At 36.9% G+C, this 20,236-nt stretch overlaps 1 protein-coding gene across 14 annotated transcripts in view; it reads right to left on the minus strand.

Annotated features, from left to right (window-relative positions):
* Positions 1-20,236, minus strand: part of PARD3 (par-3 family cell polarity regulator) — a 676,275-nt gene that overhangs the window by 198,170 nt on the left and 457,869 nt on the right. For all 14 annotated transcript variants that reach the window (XM_047865961.1, XM_047865959.1, XM_047865960.1 and 11 more), the window contains 2 exons: positions 17,300-17,527; positions 2,863-3,094 (listed from right to left, as the gene is read on the minus strand). In XM_047865961.1, coding sequence (XP_047721917.1) covers positions 2,863-3,094; positions 17,300-17,527 — 460 coding nt within the window. The remainder of the gene's footprint in view (positions 1-2,862; positions 3,095-17,299; positions 17,528-20,236) is intronic.

Raw genomic sequence — 20,236 nt, forward strand, 5'->3', positions numbered from 1 at the left:
AGAAAGGAAGAGACTAATTTCGGGCTATATTCCCCTATGTTATTTTAAAAAAGAAAATTCTATGTAAGAATCAACCTGAGAATGTATTAGTCTCAAAAGGATTCAATAAGTATGGAAGGTAGTTACAAAATATTTTGAAAAATCTAACAATCCTTTATGAGTCTTCTCTAATTATTAGAACATAAAATAATGGTATGAAGGAAGGATTAAGAGCCAATTGTCAATCAGACAAAAAGCTTATTTTATGTTTAATAAATTATTCTCAGAGCATTCTGAAGAAGTGTTTGGCAAGCTTCAGCCACTTCCCCAAGGATGGAAGCAATGGTTTGCAACCAAATGGAAGACAGCCATGTTCGAGGAAACCAGACATGATACTGAGACTCTGCTTGAGATATATTCCATTCTTCACTTGGTGGTGTGTTGATCTCCTAGGAGAAGTAACTCTGTTTTGTGGAACTCGTACATTTCCATGGTATGGCTGATTTTAAACTGGCAACACAATGTTGTAAAGGTGGAGCTGGGGAAAGCTGTTTATGCACCAGCATAAAGTGTTAGCACCATGACAGTGCAAAAGGGGTAGATAACCTTGAAAGCAGAGATCATGATAAAATGTGATAACATAATTAGGAAGTGGTGAATTCTGAGTATTGCTTTTGATTTTTATGAAACTTATTTAATTTTTATAATGGCTGTGTTTGGCAAAATTTCTAAACATTGAGCCACTGGTTCTCACAAGCCAACATGGGTGGATTCTAGCAAACCATTGATTCTACGTTCCCAGAAAGGTATGAATATAGTGATTTTCTTTAATAGCTACTCTTAAACACTGGGAGAATACAAGCTTATTTTTTAGTAAAACAAAAAAACAAATTAAACAAACAAAAAAAACCTTTAGCTCCTGTACCTAACCAGAGAAGTTGGTTTTTGAAAATATGCAGGCCTTTGAAATTACAAATGGGTCAACTTCTTAATCACAAAGCTGGCTCTCACTACAGGTTGCAGGTATAATGTACAGAATTTGATCTAGAGAAAACATCATATAGTATTTTACAGAACTTTTAGCAAAAAGGTGGTTGTTGGGTTACTAGTCAAGATCTCTTTGAAACATACATGTCCCCAGGCCCTCACACTCTCCACTCCTCTGGCCGCAAAAGGGAAACATCTACCAAATGGCCTCTCTTATTCTGGAGTTGTAAGTTATGGAAAAAAATAATTTGTAATGAAATAATTTATAACATATTTTATAAAAACAAACCAGAAATTTTCTTATTTTTTATTCCACAAGAAGAACAGATCACTAGGTCTACCTAAGAACTGTTGGCTGATGAAGGAAAACTAACAAGCCGTTGGCTTTCAGTGAGACTTCAGGAGGGCACTTGGATGAGACTGCACTTCTTGTTGAATGCGTAAGTCTCGGGGAGATACCCTCCCCTTTTGTATTCTCTCATTTAAAGAAGGCAGTAACATATATTCCTTAAATTTTAAAGGATGGGCAATGGTCTTCTGTCTGTGCATTAGGTAGGGGCCAGCATCGGAGCCGTCAGTTTGCATATACAAAAGGAAACACTCCCTGGCTAACATAGAAACTGAAATAAAGTGGTAGTTAGAGCAATTTCATTCTGTAAGTATTCTTGGACATGGACTATAATGAAGAAAGATGATCTGACTGAAAACACATTCAGGAGTAGTATATAAACAAGAAAAACTCTAATGTAAAACTATGAGAACCCCAGTGTCCTGAAGCATCGGAGATGGAAATCTCATTGTATTTAGATTAAAGCTAATGTGGCTAACAGCCCAGGCTTTGTGTTACCTACCTCTATAGTTACTTCTTTCAGGCACTCGATTTAATCAGACGTGTACAGAGCACATCTGTTGTGTGGTGTGGCCTGCAGGCTGTGCCCTGAGTCCTCAACTTTGCAGGCTTGACATATCTTTAACTCCTTGAGTTATTGAGGTCAACCTCAGGATCATAAATCAAGAAATTCCATGAAAATAAAAATTCTCGTTCCCATTTTGCAATTAAAAAAAAGTTAAAAGGAAGGGATTCCTAATACAGGGTAACTGCTTTTTGAAGAGTCAAGTGGCTCTGCTGTATGTTTTCAATTTCAAACCATCATCTTGATATGTTTAGGGGCTTAATTTATGGAACAATCAAGCAACCTTTATATTTAACATTAAATGCCTGAATATTATAAATCACCTTAGATGAACATTTATGGGAGAGTTTCAGTACAACTTCTGAACAACTTGTCACTTTTACTGTGTAACAATGATTTGTAAAAAAACGATATGCTAAGTAATCCCAGAGTATAATTTAGGGACACAAAAACAACTGTCAGGAAACAGCCAGAGACTACATTTAATGAAATCTTTACAGACTGAAGTAATAAGTATTAAATTAATCAACACAGCTTAATTGAAGCTCTATTTGCAACATTTTTTATTAGACTTGTTATTAATGAACCTTTAAATGCTACCACTAACTTGAGTTCTATGTTAAATTTAAATAATGAACCATTGTTCACACACACAAAAGAACAAACACTGCTTTAATAGCCCTTTGTCTCCATGGGGCTTTTACTCTTCTGCATAGCTAAAATGAAGACTTGTCCTTTCTTCCTTTCAACAGTTATTTACATGGTTGGCAAGATCTCATCTTTAAGGCTGCTAAAATGGTCTGAAATAACTAAAGCAAAATTCTGTACAAATTACAAGTATAATAGCGAAGACTGAAAATGAGAAAAGATTTGTGGTGGACCTCAGAGATAATGTTTGCAAGTCTGTGCTTCTCAAATTTAGTATTAACCTCACACTCACGTATGTTTAGCGACCATCTGTTTTGGGTTGTTGAAGACTTACCTGAACATGTCTCCCAAGCCCTTCAGCATGCCCTTCTTGGCTTTCATTTTGTCTTTATCCTTGTCTCTATCTTTCTTCTTCTCTTTTCCAGCTTTATCTTTTCTCCTATCCATCTTATCGCCTTTCTCTTGGTTTCCATTCATGTGTCTCTCCAAAGAATGAGAAGGCTGATCACTGGCAGTGGATACAGACTCTCTCCCTGATCTTGAACTTTCTTCTGTGTCTTCTTCCACTTGGAAGAGAAACAAACAAACACACAAACAAGGATAAGGAATACAGTGAACCAAAAGAACAAAGAGAAGGAAGCTAAAATACATGGGAAGATACTGCTTTCCCACATTTTCTACTGCTGTACAGCCTGCTATCAACCTGGACTGCAATGCTATTTACTTTTTTTTTTTTTCACTTTTTATTTATTTATTTATTTATTTTTAAATTTTTTTTTTCAACTTTTTTTTTTTTATTTATTTTTGGGACAGAGAGAGACAGAGCATGAACGGGGGAGGGGCAGAGAGAGAGGGAGACACAGAATCGGAAACAGGCTCCAGGCTCTGAGCCATCAGCCCAGAGCCCGACGCGGGGCTCGAACCCACGGACTGCGAGATCGTGACCTGGCTGAAGTCGGACGCTTAACCGACTGCGCCACCCAGGCGCCCCTCACTTTTTATTTATTGAAATAATCTCTACACCCAACTCACAGGCTCGAACTCACTACCCCCAAGATCAAGTGTCACATGCTCTTCCAGCTGAGCCAGCCAGGCGCCCTTATGCTATTGGCTTGTGAGGAGAATGAGAACAGAACATGTGATGTGGATGATTACCATGCACAGGGTATTCCTATGTGAAGATCATGTGCCAACAGAAAGAGAGAAGCCGCTTCTGGCCAGATGCTGATTCACTTGGGGTAACCTCCTCCTTGATATGCAGCATGCAAGCTGGAGGGATTAGTAGGCCCTTGTCACACAGCATAGACCCCTCTGGGTCCTGTGGGCTGGATTTGCAAAATGCAAAGAAAACAAGCAGTTCCTCAAGTGCTTCCTTTCCTCATGGGGACAGATAAGGTAGATCTAATCTGGCCCCTCATTAATTTGTGAAACTGTGCCATTCACTAGTAAGCACACCAATTTCAGCACAAAGACTTCTTTCTTCAGGCTCCCAAATATGTCCGTTTGTGATTTCTGAACAGAGAAGACTGATCTTTACAGTTTCTGGAGCTTCTCCTTATATTGTCATCAAATAAGGTCAACATCATAAGCAAATGCAATTATATCTTCTAATCCTAAATAACTCTTCATGTCCATCTACAAAGGTGGGTAAAGTCAGGAAAATGTGTAAATCAATAACCTCACACTCCCCTGAAGTTTGCAGATACAAAATTTACTTAGTGATAATAATATTCCATTCTTTGAACCAGCACTTAATAAGCGTATGGTCCAAGGGAACTTCAATACCCCAAACTTTTTTTTTTTTATTTATTTTAAGAAGGCTCCATGCCCAACATGGGGCTTGAACTCATGACCCTGATATTGAGAGTCACATCCTGTACTGACTGAGCCAGCCAGGCATCCTGCTACCCTAAACCTTTTAATTTGAAAGAATGACAAGAAAACAAGAGTAGGTTTCCACCTAGCAAAAGAATTTTGAGAATTTCTCTGTTAAAAAACAATAAATGTATATACTAACAGCCACTATCATAAATCTTTTCTGAGATTGGTTGCCTAAGATTTTCTTCCAAATATCATAACAATGATTGGGGATTCAGATTGCCCCTTGACTTCTGAGGTCATTTTATTCTCGTACATCAACAAATAAAACGTGAATCAACGTTTTTGAGCTTCTTCTAACACAGAACCAAATAGAACAGTTAAGCCTCTCTCAATATTTCACAAAGAACTGACCTCTAAGACAAGTAAATGTATCTTCAAGTGAAATTCACGAAGTCTAGCTTCTCCACCACAAAGGGACAATTCAGTTAGTAATAGACAATATGAAAGTATAATAAGACCAGTTAAAACAAACTTCAGTATTCTGCTATTAAACCATCACAAATCTGAGAAGTGACTATCAATAATGGCATGACCACTGCAAAGTAATAAAGTTGTTTTTTTTTTTTTTTAAATGCCAGAGCTACTTAGGATAATACCAAAAAAAAAAAAAAAAGTGTCCAATTCCTTTTGTTAACACATTTAGTTAGCCATGAGCCAGCAGGGGCACATGGGTGGTGCAGTGGGTTAAACGCTGACTTTGGCTCAGGTCATGATCTCGTAGTTGGTGAGTTCAAGCTCTGTGTCAGGCTCTGTGCTGACAGCTCAGAACCTGGAGCCTGCTTCAGATTCTGTGTCTCCTCTCTCTCCCTGCCCCTCTCCTGCTCGTGTTCTGTCTCTCTCTCAAAAATAAATATAAACATAAAAAAATTTAGAAAAAAAACAAAAAAACATGAGCCAACATATTTCTCATCCCAGCAGGTCATGCCTTAGTACAGCTAAAGAATAAAAGCATCACCATGTCTAAATCCGGAAGGTACTTTGGAGGTCATTTAGACCAACATCTTCCATTTCTTGCTGAGGAAACAGAAAGGTTTGGGACTAGCACAGTCCCACTCTGGGGCTCTTCCTAGTCTCATGTCCCATACAGTTGTACTTCAGCAAGACTTTCATGCATTTCTTTCATCAGCTCTGTTTGTGATTGCTCAATTCCATGCTTCATACAACACATGTCGAGGTCATCTATCACGCACTCACTACACAGTCTGTCCAGAAGATAATTCCAGCAGTCAGCATTGTATTTCAGAAACCTATTGTCAATCCTGTGTATTCATTTAATGCTGTGACTTGTGGCTCATGTTGATGAAATCAATCAAGAACCTAGATCAAACGTACACAAACTCTAGGACTGATTAGCAACCATGAAACTGATTTTAGAAAGGTCTGCCTCCTTCTGCACTGGGTTATCTGAATTGTGAACCATTCTCCTGCTCCAAAGGACATTGGTAAATTTTTTTTTTTATTTGCTTTTCTTCCTGTTGGTTATTTAATATATAAATGGGAGTGGTACAGATTTGATAAAGGATGCCAATTACAACTTTCAGATGGGCATTGCTAGTTAATGCTTTAGAGTATTTCAGTATGCTCTATTTACAGTATGCTTTCAGTAGCCTTACAAATAAATGCTGAGTTAAGGCTGTAATTGTTTTGGTCTACACAGAGCAGGGAAAGAATATCCTGGTCAATTAGCCCAATGACTTGCTGATTATATGCAGCCTTTCCAAATGTGACTCTCCCAAGAGAATATAAATATAACTTTAGCAGGCTTAAAGCATCTTGTCACACACCCTTACACTTGGCTCCGTTGTACCTGATTGCCAACTGCTGTTTCAACCCTTTGGGAAACAGGTGTAGCCTTAACTTTGAGATAATCATCCAAACCATTATAAAACAATTCTCCGAAGTTCTCAGGAACTATAAAACCCAAGTTTATTGGTATACTCAACAAAGATAAATGGGTGCTAGTGAATTTTCTAAAATTCCTAACATACAAAACTCCTTTTATGCATACTTGCATAACTCTTTGTACAAACTTTTATTATTGTACTTCCCATCTGACATGATTACAAGTCTGCCTCTCATTCTCTAACTTCTTCTAAAATGAGGACTGCCTGGCAGAGAGCAGCTGCTCATAAGAGGTGGTTCAGATGAAAGACTACCAGTAAACCTGGCTCATGACTTTATCCCAACTGAAGTTTTCTCCAGTCTCTGGGTATCACTGTTCTTCGAGTTGCAGAACAATACCTATTTTCCTCCGATCAAGCCTGACAAAACTAGCCACACTCCAACTACGGCAATGTCGGGAAGGCCCACTAGACTTGGTTTTGCTCTAATCAGTTTGTACTATTTTTCATGTGATTACTGTTAGTGCTATACGGATTGTCTAATGGATTTTATAACCCTCTACAATATCTGAAACTATAAACAAAAAATGAGCTCAATAAATGTAAATGACTTAGTCTTCCACAGCAACCATTATCATAAATCATGAATGGAAGTATCAGTAGTGGTTCTGCTAGTTTTCTGCCTAATAGTTTTGGCAGAAGTACAAGGGCATATGTCGGCTCTTGGCTCGGTAATAGAATAAAGGCAGTGCCTTCACAACTGACTATATGCTGAAGTCATATTGGTTGCCAATTCTTTTCATAGGCACAATAATTTTCTGGTGTATGCAATACCACTTATTTTCTAAATTGGGTGAAACAGAGAAAATTAGTATTAAATTATTTATTAACTTCGGGTTTTGTAACCTCATTTTATAAAATCAAAAATCCTAATTCAGTTTCCTGCCCCAAGCAAGTGGACTGTTTTAAAATGATACTTGCACATTTGAGAATTCTTTATGCTTATTCTGAACATTCTAATTTAGATAATACATTATCACAGAAACTCTTCTGGGGGTGTACTGATTTAACTAATCCCTTTGAATGCCAACTAATTAAAAATATTTAGCAATATGTGGCTTCATATGTACAAACATAAGATGTTCTTTTAGAGTATCGTAGTATATATGCTTCGAACTCTAAAATTATTTGATAGAAAAAAATAAGTATCTCTCACTTTGCCCTATACCTATGCAGAATTATGGTGATTATCCAAAGCTTAAATAAATTGGTTAGGCATCTTTAATTTTTTAAACTATGTATATTCAAGGTCACAGATATACTGATCGGGTTATTTTTTAAATTTTTGCAGCCAATGTTTGTACATTTAGTAATATTACCTTTATAATAAAGTACATAAAATATTTTTATTCCCTTAAACTTCAAGGAAACCACAAAAAAATTCATATAAATATTTTTTTAAGTAAGAAAAGTACTGATAATATATTAGGAGTAAGTGGCTTGATCTATTGTGTTCCTACACTAAATTACAATGCAAGAACTAATTATAAACTTATATTTAGATAATCTATTTTAAATGCTGTGTTTTACATTTTTTTCTCTTGAATTGTGCTCATCTTTAAAGATTATTTGATTTCATTTTGCAGATAGCCTACACAAGGGAAGATGATTATCTTCTTCCAAACAAATAGAAATTTCTATTTTTATAACATTTCTGTCTATTTTATCCTGCTCCATACACTGAAGTGTGCCACGTGATTATTTATAAAGGTAGATACTGTTAGGTTTTTCCTTTAAGAAGGTATAATGTGAAGATGCTTATGTCTCTTTAATGCAGCATAGTCATTCTGCAATTAAAACACACCTAATTACCATGTTTTCAACAGATGCAAATGCAGCTCAATTAAAATTCTAGTCCATGTTACAAATTAAGCTACTTAATTCTGCAAGGTATCATGTTAGGACTGGGTCACCAAGAAGTTTGGAAAAGATTGGGCACTTATATGTTAATGATTATGGAGAAAATGACTTTAGGTTTCAATTGAAACTCAAAGTTCTGCAGCTCATGCCATAAATAAACACTTCTATCTAGTTATCACAAACATTTTACTGTCAAAAATTGACTCTAAATTACATGGTCATGAGAGTCTTTTCTCCCCCATTGAGAAGCAATGCTACTGTTGATACTGTAATGATCTCTGTGGGTTGCTTATCCACAATACATTCCCCCTTTCTCTTTCCTAATAGAACTCTGATCGTGTTCAGGAATGCAATCTAGCTCCAAGGGGTTAACTCAGTAATATACCAACCTATGGGTGCCTGCTGCTTGATTTAATGGACCAGTGTTACTAGTCCAAGAATGGCCCCATCAGCCATGTTTGGGGAGATGGCTCACTCCCCTCTGTTGGATATGGACAGGAAAGTAAAAGGTCTCTGGGCCTTGCAATTACCCTCTGGATAAGCTGAGTTGTGGATATTGCAGCCAAAAGGGCAGGAAGATGTTGGATCTTTGCTAATACCACTGGGCTATGAAATCAGTAGTCCCTAAAGCTGCCCAACTCCAGAGCTCAGCAATGAAGACAGTGCATTTCCTCATGGTTAGAGCTGGTCTGCGTTGGATTTTCTACTAAATGCAGCTGAAAGCATCCTAACAGGTACATTGTGTAAATCAAACTTTAGAGCAGCTGTGGAATATCTACAGTCTATCACAAGTGTAAGAGTTAGCAGTTAATGTAGAGCTGGGTAGCTGTGACAACTTTGCTAGAATTAAATGATTTGTTCAGACTTCCTACTAGAGACAAATAAATTGTTCAATAGATAGAAACAGAGAAATACAAAATGAAAATGATAATATTACTTCTTAATCATCAGTAAATAAGTTCTTTCCTCTGAGGGCACAGCTCAAAGAAGCATCATTAAGTATTTGTTGGGTGAATGACAGAATGATTGAACAAACAGCCAATCACATGAAAAACTATACTGCTCTCCATTTAAGAAGGACTACTGTAGGTATTAGAAATACCTAATGATAGGATCACATACTCTTAATTTAAAATTTATTTTAGAAGACAAAAAATTAAATGGAATTATTGCACACAGTATGACTAAGTCTTCAGAATCTATCTTCTTAAAACTTAAAATGAGTAAGTTACAATAAGACATTAGTAATTGGAAAATTTCACTGGACTTAGCAAATCCACTGACCCCTACCAACTTCGATGGATTAATCTTAGGTAACAAAACAAAAGCAAATGTAATAAAAATAAATTGAGGACTGTCAGACTCCCAGGCACTGCAAAGTCCTACACAGGATTCAAGAACTTTGGGGATATAAATATTATTTCTGTTTCTTATTTAAGTTGAATATTTTGACTTTGGAAGGGAAGAAAGATGTGGAAAATGAACAGCTAGTGATACAGATGGTGTCGAATAACAGGATCTGCTTTTCTGGACTCTGACTTTTAACATTAGAATGATGAGCTCTTGGCAATGGAAAAACTTAGCTTTTTCAGAATGTTTAAAAAAAAACTGGCATGAAGAATGAAACATGAAGAATTAAGAAGCTTTTATACTCAAAAGTGGGGTGGGAATAATAACTGACATGATGAAGAACCAAGAATATGACCGTGAAGACAGATGAAGGAATCATGTGACATTCAAAAGTGGTATCAGAGAAGTGCTTTCAGCAACTGGGGGACAATTCAAATAGTAAATAGATGATTCCAAAAGTGCTCTATTCTATATGTATATTCATTTCATTAAACAAAACAACAAACAAAAACAGCTCTGTTTATGTTGGAGTGAGGAGTGGGTAGAAGGGTAAAAACCATTAAGATCGCTCTTCCAAAGAATTTAAGACTTATACTAAAAACCATTCTTTGCTTCTACTTTATATTCTAAACTTCTCTTTAATCATCCCTCCAAATGAAACAGGTAAAATGCTCCTGAAGATACTGGTAGAATGTCACCTCCATTATCCTTCTCTTCCCGAGAGAATGCTACAGAACAAGTACAATGAGGGTCGTACCCTCAATTTTCTGAACCTTGCACATTTCCTTTTGGCATTTAACTGATTTTTACATTCAAATGATGGTCCACAGTGGATATTGCTTCCTCTCCATGGGGACAATGTACAGTGAAGCTCCAGGCTTTCCTTTCAAAAGACCGAATGGATTGGCTACACAACCAAAATGGCAGCACTCACAATTCTGTTGGAACTTCCACTAAAAATTTTATTTTTAATCAAGGAGTGAGCTTTGTGTCAACTGTATATTTTAACAATACATAGAAAATTATTTACAGTGTCAAAGAAAGAGATTCCAGGTCACTGCTCTGACTCTTAAGTGTGTGTGTGTGTGTGTGTGTGTGTGTGACAAAATACAAAATAAATAACACAACAATGTACAAATGTGATAAAGTAGTAAATGGCTAACAATGCTCTATTTTGCTATTTATTGAGAAATCAAAATGACTGTCCCCCAAAAGCCAGTGTTCTTAACTACCAACCAATCCATATTGGGGAATCCACAAAAACTTCTTGATGCTAAAAAAATGCTTTACAGTAAAAAGTCTCAGAGACATTCTGTAAAATCAGGGCTTTAGAAAGTCAAGGGAAGACTAGATTGCTTGGGAAACAGTTTCCTGAAGAAGTAAGATAGTCTAATGTACACATTTGAAGGCAGGGGCAAAGTCAAGGATAGTAAGAAGATACACTTCATGGAGAGTGCATGGTCTGGACAAGAATGAGCATGGAAGCTTGAAGTACTCGGAGAATAAGAATGTGATTACAGAGTTTACTCAGCAAATCTAGAGACAGCATGACCAATTAGAAGATCCTAACAATAATTTCAGATATTAAATAATGAGATTTCAGTTAGATTGAACAGACGGAGTGAAATTAGTAGATTTCATGGGGAAAAATTAAGAAAGCTTGGTAATGGAGTGATTACACAGTATGATGATGATTCTAAGTTTCAGAGCCTGGAAGTGCTAATGAGAAAAAAATCACATCATCACCATCCATCTTTCTGTGTGAAATGCTAAGCGTGTAAACGCATTTTCTTACTTTTCTCTGGCATTGCCAAGCATCATTACTCACCTGGATTATTTCATTACTGACATATAACTGATTTTCTTGCCACTGACACTGCTACTTACCATCCCATCCCTGATAACCATCCTCTATCCTACAACCCCAGCACTCCTACTCTTAGTTGAAATTCTTCAAATGTTCTTTAAGGTCCTTAGTATAAAATGCAAATAATTTAAACAAGGTTGTGATCTGTTTTCCATTTTCATCCTAAATCTCATTCCTCATTATGCTGCCACCTGCACTATATACATCAACCTTAATCCAACTATGGCAATCCAGGAAAGGTCACTGCTCATGATGTTTCATATACTCGTTATGCATTGCAGGTGTAGACCACTCAAGCAATGGCAGTTATCTCTACCAATACCTTGTCTGGGAAGCCGTCTCCCCCCTACCTACCTATCTACTCTAATTCCACGTAGGCTAAGTGGGGAGCCCAACTTTTGATGCCATGGTAACCTGTGCGTTACAATGACCCTTAACCACATTACTTCTTAAGTATTGGTTTATCCACTGGGTTGGACTACCCTGTGCCCCGCAGGACCTTATAGCCTAAAAATCAGATTTTAGGTGCCACAACTCATTGACACACACTTAAATACTTTAAAGTAGTTTCAGTGTGAGGGGCTTTCCCATTTGGAAGTTTAACCTTCTAGAAAAATCACAGGACTATGAATCAGGAAGTATGTACTCTATGATTCAGTTTCCCAAGTATGCTCTTGGTCAACTATTTAAATACTTTTTCCTTATCAAAAAAGTGTTTGAAATGAGGATTCTATAATTCAAACACTTCCTATGTGACTTTTCATTGTACTTTTAGCTTAAGTTAATTTTCCCCTATGGAAAGAAATGTGAGGAATAGCTTTGGCTACTTCATATGCTTACAGCCATACTGCATTGAGAAACTTCCTAAAATTAATAAAAGCTCCTTCTCTTCAATTGCAGGTGATATTTAAGTATACAAATTGGCTTAAAGGCTGGGACAGGCTATTCCTGTTCCTAGCATTTCAGAACAAAAATTTTTAGAGATCAGCATCCAATTGTATATATTAATCAAATAGGAAATCTTTTACAAAGTACTCTTTGAAACCCATATCCTGAATTTTGTCACAGATTTTCTATTTTCTAATGGGTTTTGCTTAAGATAAAATTAGGCCTAGTTTGCATATTTTGCTCAAATAACTAGTGATGAAAGTGGCTAGCCGTGTGTGGAATGCTGATGGTAGAAAATTGAAGATATCAAATGCAACATACTGTTTTATAACTAATAAGCAAAAAAAAATTACCCTAGAATCTCTCATCTTAGCTGATTTACTACCATAAATTTACCTTCTTCAAATCTCCTATGGCTAACCTAAGTTATGTATATTTTAGAGCAATGTCCTTTTTTATCTCCTGAGAAGAGTGCTATAAGAAAAGTGGGCGAGCTACTCAAAAGCAATTTGTCTACCATGGCTTGTCTGTTCAAGGCATGTAGTTTTCACGTTTAAAATTACAAACTGCATCTATCTTAAAATCAATAGGTACAATTAATAAGACAGTATTTGATTTCATTGTGTTTCACTTCCTGACCCCAACAAAAAGCTGTTACTGTACTGATAGGAAGACTTACAATTTGGCAACTTTTAACAGGAAAAAAAAAGGGGGACCATATATTTTTCAAAAAGAAAACAAAGCAATGTTATTGCATGTATTTTCTTGGTAGCAACAGAAACTGATTTATTATGGGGGATGCAGAAGCCACTTGCTGAGATCCAGGCAGGGTATGTAATTTGCATAGAAAAGGGAGCAGATTGTAGATGCCCTGACCTGTCAAGCACAGGTAGGGCCTTGGAGATAATGGGTCCCAGAATACAAAGCTCCATCTCGATCCAGACAGACACACACAACATGGTAAGGCCAGATGGATTAAATGAGAGACAAAAACGCTGGCTTCTGCCATCTCCACAGGAAGAACGTAAGTGTTACAGAAGATGACAGATACCAGATACCACATGGAGGCCGCCCCAGTCTCTTGGCCCCCATTGTTGTGCCCATGCCATGATTTCGACACTGCTGAGAAGAGGCAAGCCTGTTCTGAGCCATAAAATATATTCACCAGGGAGATGCTCAACCCAACTGACAAGAACAACCAACCATGCCTATGCCTAAGCATCTTACTTGTGAAGAAGAAAAGGGATAACTTGGGGTAGATAATAGGAGACTGGGGCAGTGCTTTAATCCAACTATGGCAACCCAGGAGCCGTCTGTCCTGACCACGGGCCTTGGCCCACAGCCTTCCAACAGCAGCCCACCCTCCATCTCCACACATCTCAGGCACACCAATAGAGTAACAAAGGGACTGTCTGTCAGGTCAGTGGTCCTCTTTTCAGAGCAATGTTCCATAGTGAAAGGGCATGTTCATCTCCCCCGGTGGCTGTGATGGAGTCATACCACAGCACAAGAAAGCACCCTCTGCTAGAATCCCACGGAGCACAGACAATGGCGGGATACTAGACTCCCTGGCAATGAGGGACAGCGCGCTCAACAGCAAGGATGTGGAGGACAACCAGAAACAAGAAGGTGGATCCTGGGAAGCCATAAGGACAGGAAGTATGCAGACCAGGCTTTGAGAATCCAGAAGCCAGACTCTGAAAAGGACAGTGTTTAGGGAAACAAAGGAAGAGTTAACTGAGCTGGTCTTTCTCACAACTGGAGCCATAGAACACCTTTTCATATCCAGTCATATGTAAAGGTGCCTAATGATCACCAGCAGTAACACCAGACCTGAGGGACTTTTTTTAGACTTTGCTTAGGCATCAAAGGTCTAGTACATGCAGGCTCAGTGTGGAAAACAAACAGGAATGATGAAATGACACCACCATCCATCTTACTGCATACTGAAAGTCTCTCCCCCCTTCTCTCCACATGCACACAATGGTGCTAGCTAAGCAGGAGCTCACTTATTGATGTCACGAATATTCAGAGTCCTGTGATTTGCCAGACCCTGTGCTTAGTTACACAGGAATAAAACAGTCATGGTGATGTCATCTTTTGTGGACCCTATAGAAGGTGAGAGAGCCTAGCAGGCAGGAGTTAGATAGGTAAGTGAACAGGTACACAAAATCATGGAATGTTACAACTAGAAAGGACCTCAGAAACCATCTAAATCATCTGAACCAGAGATTTTCAAGGCTTTTCTAAAAACATTGCAAACTACCCTTTTCTAATATTAACATTTACAGAGAACCACAATGTAATAAAAGTGACTTTAAACACCCACAAGAGTTGAGGCAACAGAGTGGGGACAGCAGGGTAAAGGGTAAAGCCGGTGGCTCTGCAGAGTCCCTGCTACTTAGCCTCCCCCTGACTTCTGGACCCCTCCAAAACCACAGAGCCTCCCCTCCTGACCAGGCGTCACAATGCATAGTTTGAAAAATCCATGACCCCATTGTCCAAAACTTCAGTTTTACAACGAGGAACTTAATGCTGAAGCCTTTTGGGTAGTTTGACCAGAATCCCAAATTCATCAGAAAAATGTGGACAAGGACTCAAGTGGCCTGAATTCCAGTTCAGTGCCTGCTGTAACTCACTGCCAGGGTCTCAACAGCTCACATTGCAAAAGTTTGAAATGTACAACAGCTGCCTTTTTTTTCTTTTCTGGTTTTTGTTGTTGTTGTTGTTGTTGTTGTTGTTTTTTGGTATCCAGATTTCAACAGACCGGTCTGGGGGAAAAATTCTAAAATCAGGACTTTTGGAAAACACAGCACTCTGGTTGTAGGTACACACATTCACAAGACTCTTTCTCTTGTCCAGAACTTCAGCTTTGGTTTATAAAACATAATTTGTCTATTTGCTGAATGAAAAGTTGTAACATAATGTAGTTAAATCAGTTATTTCAAATTAGAAAAGGAAACTAAATTTTATATAGGGACAAATTTAGATCCCTATCTACACTGGTGAGAAACTCTGAAGGCTGTCCCCATTACAATTAAAAACATGTCTTATATTGAGATATATTCCATCTCCTGATGCATTTGAAATGAGTGTTTTATATGAGAAAATTACATTTTATGAGGGAATTTAAACATTTTAACCAGAACAAGGAAAAAGTTCAAAACCATCATATATTGTAGAAGCTTAAAAAAAACATTGAAGGTTCAAAGTACTATATCTCTTATTAAATACACCCCCAGGACACACTGAGGCACGATGCTACCATAGGAGGGCTGCACAAATGATATTGGTTAGGATGGAAAGGAACCACAGAGACAGTGGGGAAAAACTTAAAAGGGTGGAAAGCTCGTAGGACTCAGGATCTTGGAGCCCAGACTTGGCAGCAAAAATAGGAAATATGTTCTTCATCTGGCAAGAATAGGCTGTATACATTTGAAATCACTGACTGGATGGAGTGAAAAAACTCCATCCAGATTCAGATGAGGAATTAGGTAAAGGGTCGGAAAGGCGCAGTGGGGTATAGCCGTCCTCTCCCCGAGTTTTGCTTGGCGTGCTACATCATGGCCACAGTATCCATCTTTCCAAACACACTATATGTGCAATAGGCAAAAACTACCTAATTTTGCTTTAAACCTCCTCAGAATGTGGGGCACCTGGGTAGCTCAGTCGGTTAAGCGTCTGACTTCAGCTCAGGTCATGATCTCATGTTTCGTGGCTTTAAGCACCACGTTGGGCTCTGTGCTGACAGCTCAGAGACTGGAGCCTGCTTCGGATTCTGTGTCTCCCTCTCTCTCTGCCCCTCTCCCGCTTGTGCTCTTTCTCTCAAAAATAAATAAATATTTAAAAAATATATAAATCTCTTCTGAATATGATTTTTATTTAAAAATCATTTTCTTCCCCACCACAATCTTCCTTAGGCATTTGTGACAGAAGCAGTTCACCCAACAGTTAAATTTCAAGTAAATTACAATCCACTTAAATTATCTCTGGTTTCTGCTTGAACTTTTGTTCAGTGGTATCTCTAACTTTTCTAACAATGGATAGATGCATAGAGTCATGTTTGAAGTTAAAGACCAAAAGTATAAAGTAGTAATTATGAACAATGCACACTAACCAACAGTTTTTACCATTAGGATTCTTAAGTCTTTTCCCTTTTAAGTAAATATACTACTAAAGATATTTGCCTGATTTTTAAAACGAACAGTTATTTTTATGCCATGAATGTTTAATTATAAAGATAGCTCCCTGAAACGTGTTAATATAAATGCTACTTTTTTCTCAATATTCTATGGAAAACATACTGCTCATTTATATTAGCCTTTGACTTTCAACAATCTTGCCTTAAAATATTTTGCAATTTTCAAATACACACATATACAAATATCTTGCCAGCTCAGATCAAGGAAAGCAAGAGTAATTCATAAAAAAGAATAGGTTTTCAAAATCATAGATTATTACATATATTTGCTGGAGAGATCACATTATAGCAGTGGTTTTCAAACATTTTGGTCTTAGGGTAGCTTTAAACTCCTAAAAATTATTAAGGACTCAAAATAATTTTTATGTGGATTATCTGTAACAGTATTTACTGATCTAAGACTGAGAAGATTTAAAAATATTAGTTACTTTATAAAAAACAAAATTAAAGGTTAACAGAAATTATGTTTTCATAAAACAAGGACTGTATTTTCCAAAGACAATGAGTGAAAACAATGGCACTGTTTTACATTTTAGCAAGTGTCTTTGCTATCTGGCTGAAAGACAGATTCTTCTATCTGTTCTGCATTCAATCTATTGCAATATCTAAAGACTTGTCTCTAGAAAACCCAAGGTGTACTTGTGAGAGAATAAGGGTAAAAAGATAAATGACATCCTATTATTATTATTATTATTATTATTATTATTATTTAGTCCTCATTGATCCCTCTGGTACTTGGAGGGGAACCCTAGAGCATACTTGAAGAATTGCTGCTCTGTAGAGCTGTTTGTAACTGCTATTCTTTCAGAAATTATAAACTTACACGTCTCCATGCCTTCATCATCATCATCTACTGCAGGTTTATCATAAGACTTGTCAATGGCAGCTCTGAAGCTCTCATTGCATCCCCTTCCTCTGATTATTCGTGGCCGTGGGCGGTGGAAAGGAATATCCCCATTCAAAGTCACCTCAGCGACTGCTGTCTGCAGACTCTCTAGTGAGCTTGACTTCTTCAGACCCAGGGACGGTCCTACATCTCTGCTGGGGGAACCTTGGAGGTTTACAAAAATTAAAACGTTAGTTAGAATTAATGGTAAAAAGAAAGAAAGAAAGAAAGAAAGAAAGAAAGAAAGAAAGAAAGAAAGAAAAGAAAGAAGAAAAAAAAGAATTGGAGGTGAAACTGATATCCCTGAATATCTACAGATTGCGGAAAACATCAGGGACATAAATAAATTATTCACTCAGTGAGTTCTAAGGTGTGGATGGAAATGTTATAAAAATAAAGGAATGGTAAAAAAAAATAATAAAGGAATGGTAACTAATTTTAATTTTTCCCAACTATATATTAAATTTGGTTTATTTTCTCTATCTTCTTAGGAAAAACTCTAAGTTATTAGTCTCCATGTTTAGCTCAAGAGATAAAATTTTGGTCAAATCATTTGCTCCAAGTATGTAAATAATCTAAAAGAAGCAGAATAACCCAGAGCTCACTTGATGAGAACGCTAAGGTAAGCAACCAACGGTAAGCTCTATAACTTAACAAATCATTTTTTGATAGTTTAAGATTATTTACAGTAGAAATTAAACTTTCATCTCAGTGAAATCTCTTCCACATCGTACTGCACGTTCACACAACTCATTAGGTAGAAAGAGCACAAAAGACCACATGACACCAATATAATTAGGGCACCCTGGCAACAGGCAGGAACCTGAACCTGGGAAATATTAATGTTCTATTGGAGAGAATGATGGAAGATTTGAATAGAAACAAATTACATAAGGGCTCTCACTAGAGAGAAGTGTAGGAGAGACCACGGAGTGGAATACAAGTCCATACATCTACAGGCTTGGGAACGATATCTGCTTGTGAAACAAGCAATGATCAAAAGGAAGAAGAGTTCACAATTAAGAAGAAAATTTCACTAGACTGGCAGGGGAGGACTCAGGGAATTAACAAGTTGGCTCTGTTTCTTGAGGATATAGGGCAGGAAGGCCTGAGAGAATACCAGCAGTACCAAGCTTTAAAAGGCAATCAAAATGGATTTCTTTAAGCAAGAAAGACAGCCTCATCCATCACTGCCTGACCTAGCACTCAAAGGCAGATGAAGTTGGCCTCTCGATGACTGAAATACCAGCTTGGTACCACTGCCTGGGCAACCCAGGTTTTAGAATTAGCTCGTCACTTAGACTGTTAAAAAGACAGGTACAAAAAAATGAGAAGGTAGGAGAGAGCAGGTAGTTTCTCTCTACATGGGGTCATCAAGCACATATGTTCATCAATAATTAAGGAGTAGCCTGGACATGTTATCACGTACAAGGCAAATAATTATGACACGGGCTTTGCATGGCTCAGAGTACAAAACAGAATAAAAGATAAACTGAGAGTCAAAACAAGAATTATCTTTTAAAGATTCATTTACATCTTGCACCTAATTTTCGCAATGGGGTAGCAGTTGTTAACTTAGAATAAATATGTCAAAAATGTAACATAGGCAGAAAGGCAGACAGATGATTCTAATGAAGAAGTAATATTCCATCAATTATTGTGCTTGGAAGAAAAAGATGATTTATTGAACTTTCTCAGTGCAGGATCGTATATATTTGATTATTTTATGACAAAAATTCACATGAATTGTTTCTTCCCAGGATGATCAATCTTACTTTTTCTCTTGATAGGCACTATAATTTTTGACAAGTTCATGTTCTACTACCCTAAAAGTCATGTCACAAGAAGGAAAATGAATTTGGTTCCAGAACTAAACGAAGAGTAAGAAATCAAGGAGTCAAACAGAATAGGAAAAGATCACTTGTGGGCAGGGACGTTTACTTTATACTTTCAAGAATTGCCACTAGGAAAATCTTTCTCCAAATAAAGCATATATATCAATTTTCATAACTACCAGTTGTATTTGAGTTCTATAAACTCTGAGAAGGCAAATATTTGACACTTTATTGGGAGCATATAGGACATTTGTATGTACATATGTATGTGTATTCATATCTATCTATCTATATTTTTCCAATAAAGATTTCATGCTTCATGTAAAGATTTTCATAAAAACATCATTTTTTTCTTCACAAAACGTTAGCTGTACTCAAAGCACTAAACATTTTAATAATGAATTTCAGAAATCGCACGAGTATTTACTACAATAAATGTATATCTATATATAATGCATATAAATATTTATGTATGTATATATAAATACATATATATATAAGTGTATGTATGCATTAAAATACATAAACAAAAGCAAATCTGGTAAAAAAATGATGAAACTATAAATAAACAATAGATATTCTTTCTGTAAGCATAATTTAGGACTTACCTATCTACTCTTCTCTCTGAAATTTTAACACTGTATTATAACATGTTTGTGATGATGTGTATTGTGTAGACAGGAAATCAATGAATTATTGCATCTACATTAATGTATGGCTGAAAATCTTCATGGTAAAAAGTTATACAAAAAGTCAAAATTTGTAATGTGTGAATCTACGAGGAATCAGCAAACCATGGGCCAAATCCAGAGAATCCATTTGTTTGCATGTATTCTGTGGCTGTTTTCATGTCACATCTGAACTAAGTAATTGTTACAGAGACTGGTCTGCAAGGCCTACATTATTCACTATCCAGTCCTTTACAGAAAGAGCTTGCTGACTTTTTATCTGTAATAAGGATATCAAATATTTAAGTATGATATTTGTCAAAGAAACTTTAATGAAAGTTTTATTAAATAATACCTTAAGATCCCTGAAT

This window comes from Prionailurus viverrinus, chromosome B4 (assembly GCF_022837055.1).
Source record: "Prionailurus viverrinus isolate Anna chromosome B4, UM_Priviv_1.0, whole genome shotgun sequence".
Classification (NCBI taxonomy): Eukaryota; Metazoa; Chordata; class Mammalia; order Carnivora; family Felidae; genus Prionailurus; species Prionailurus viverrinus.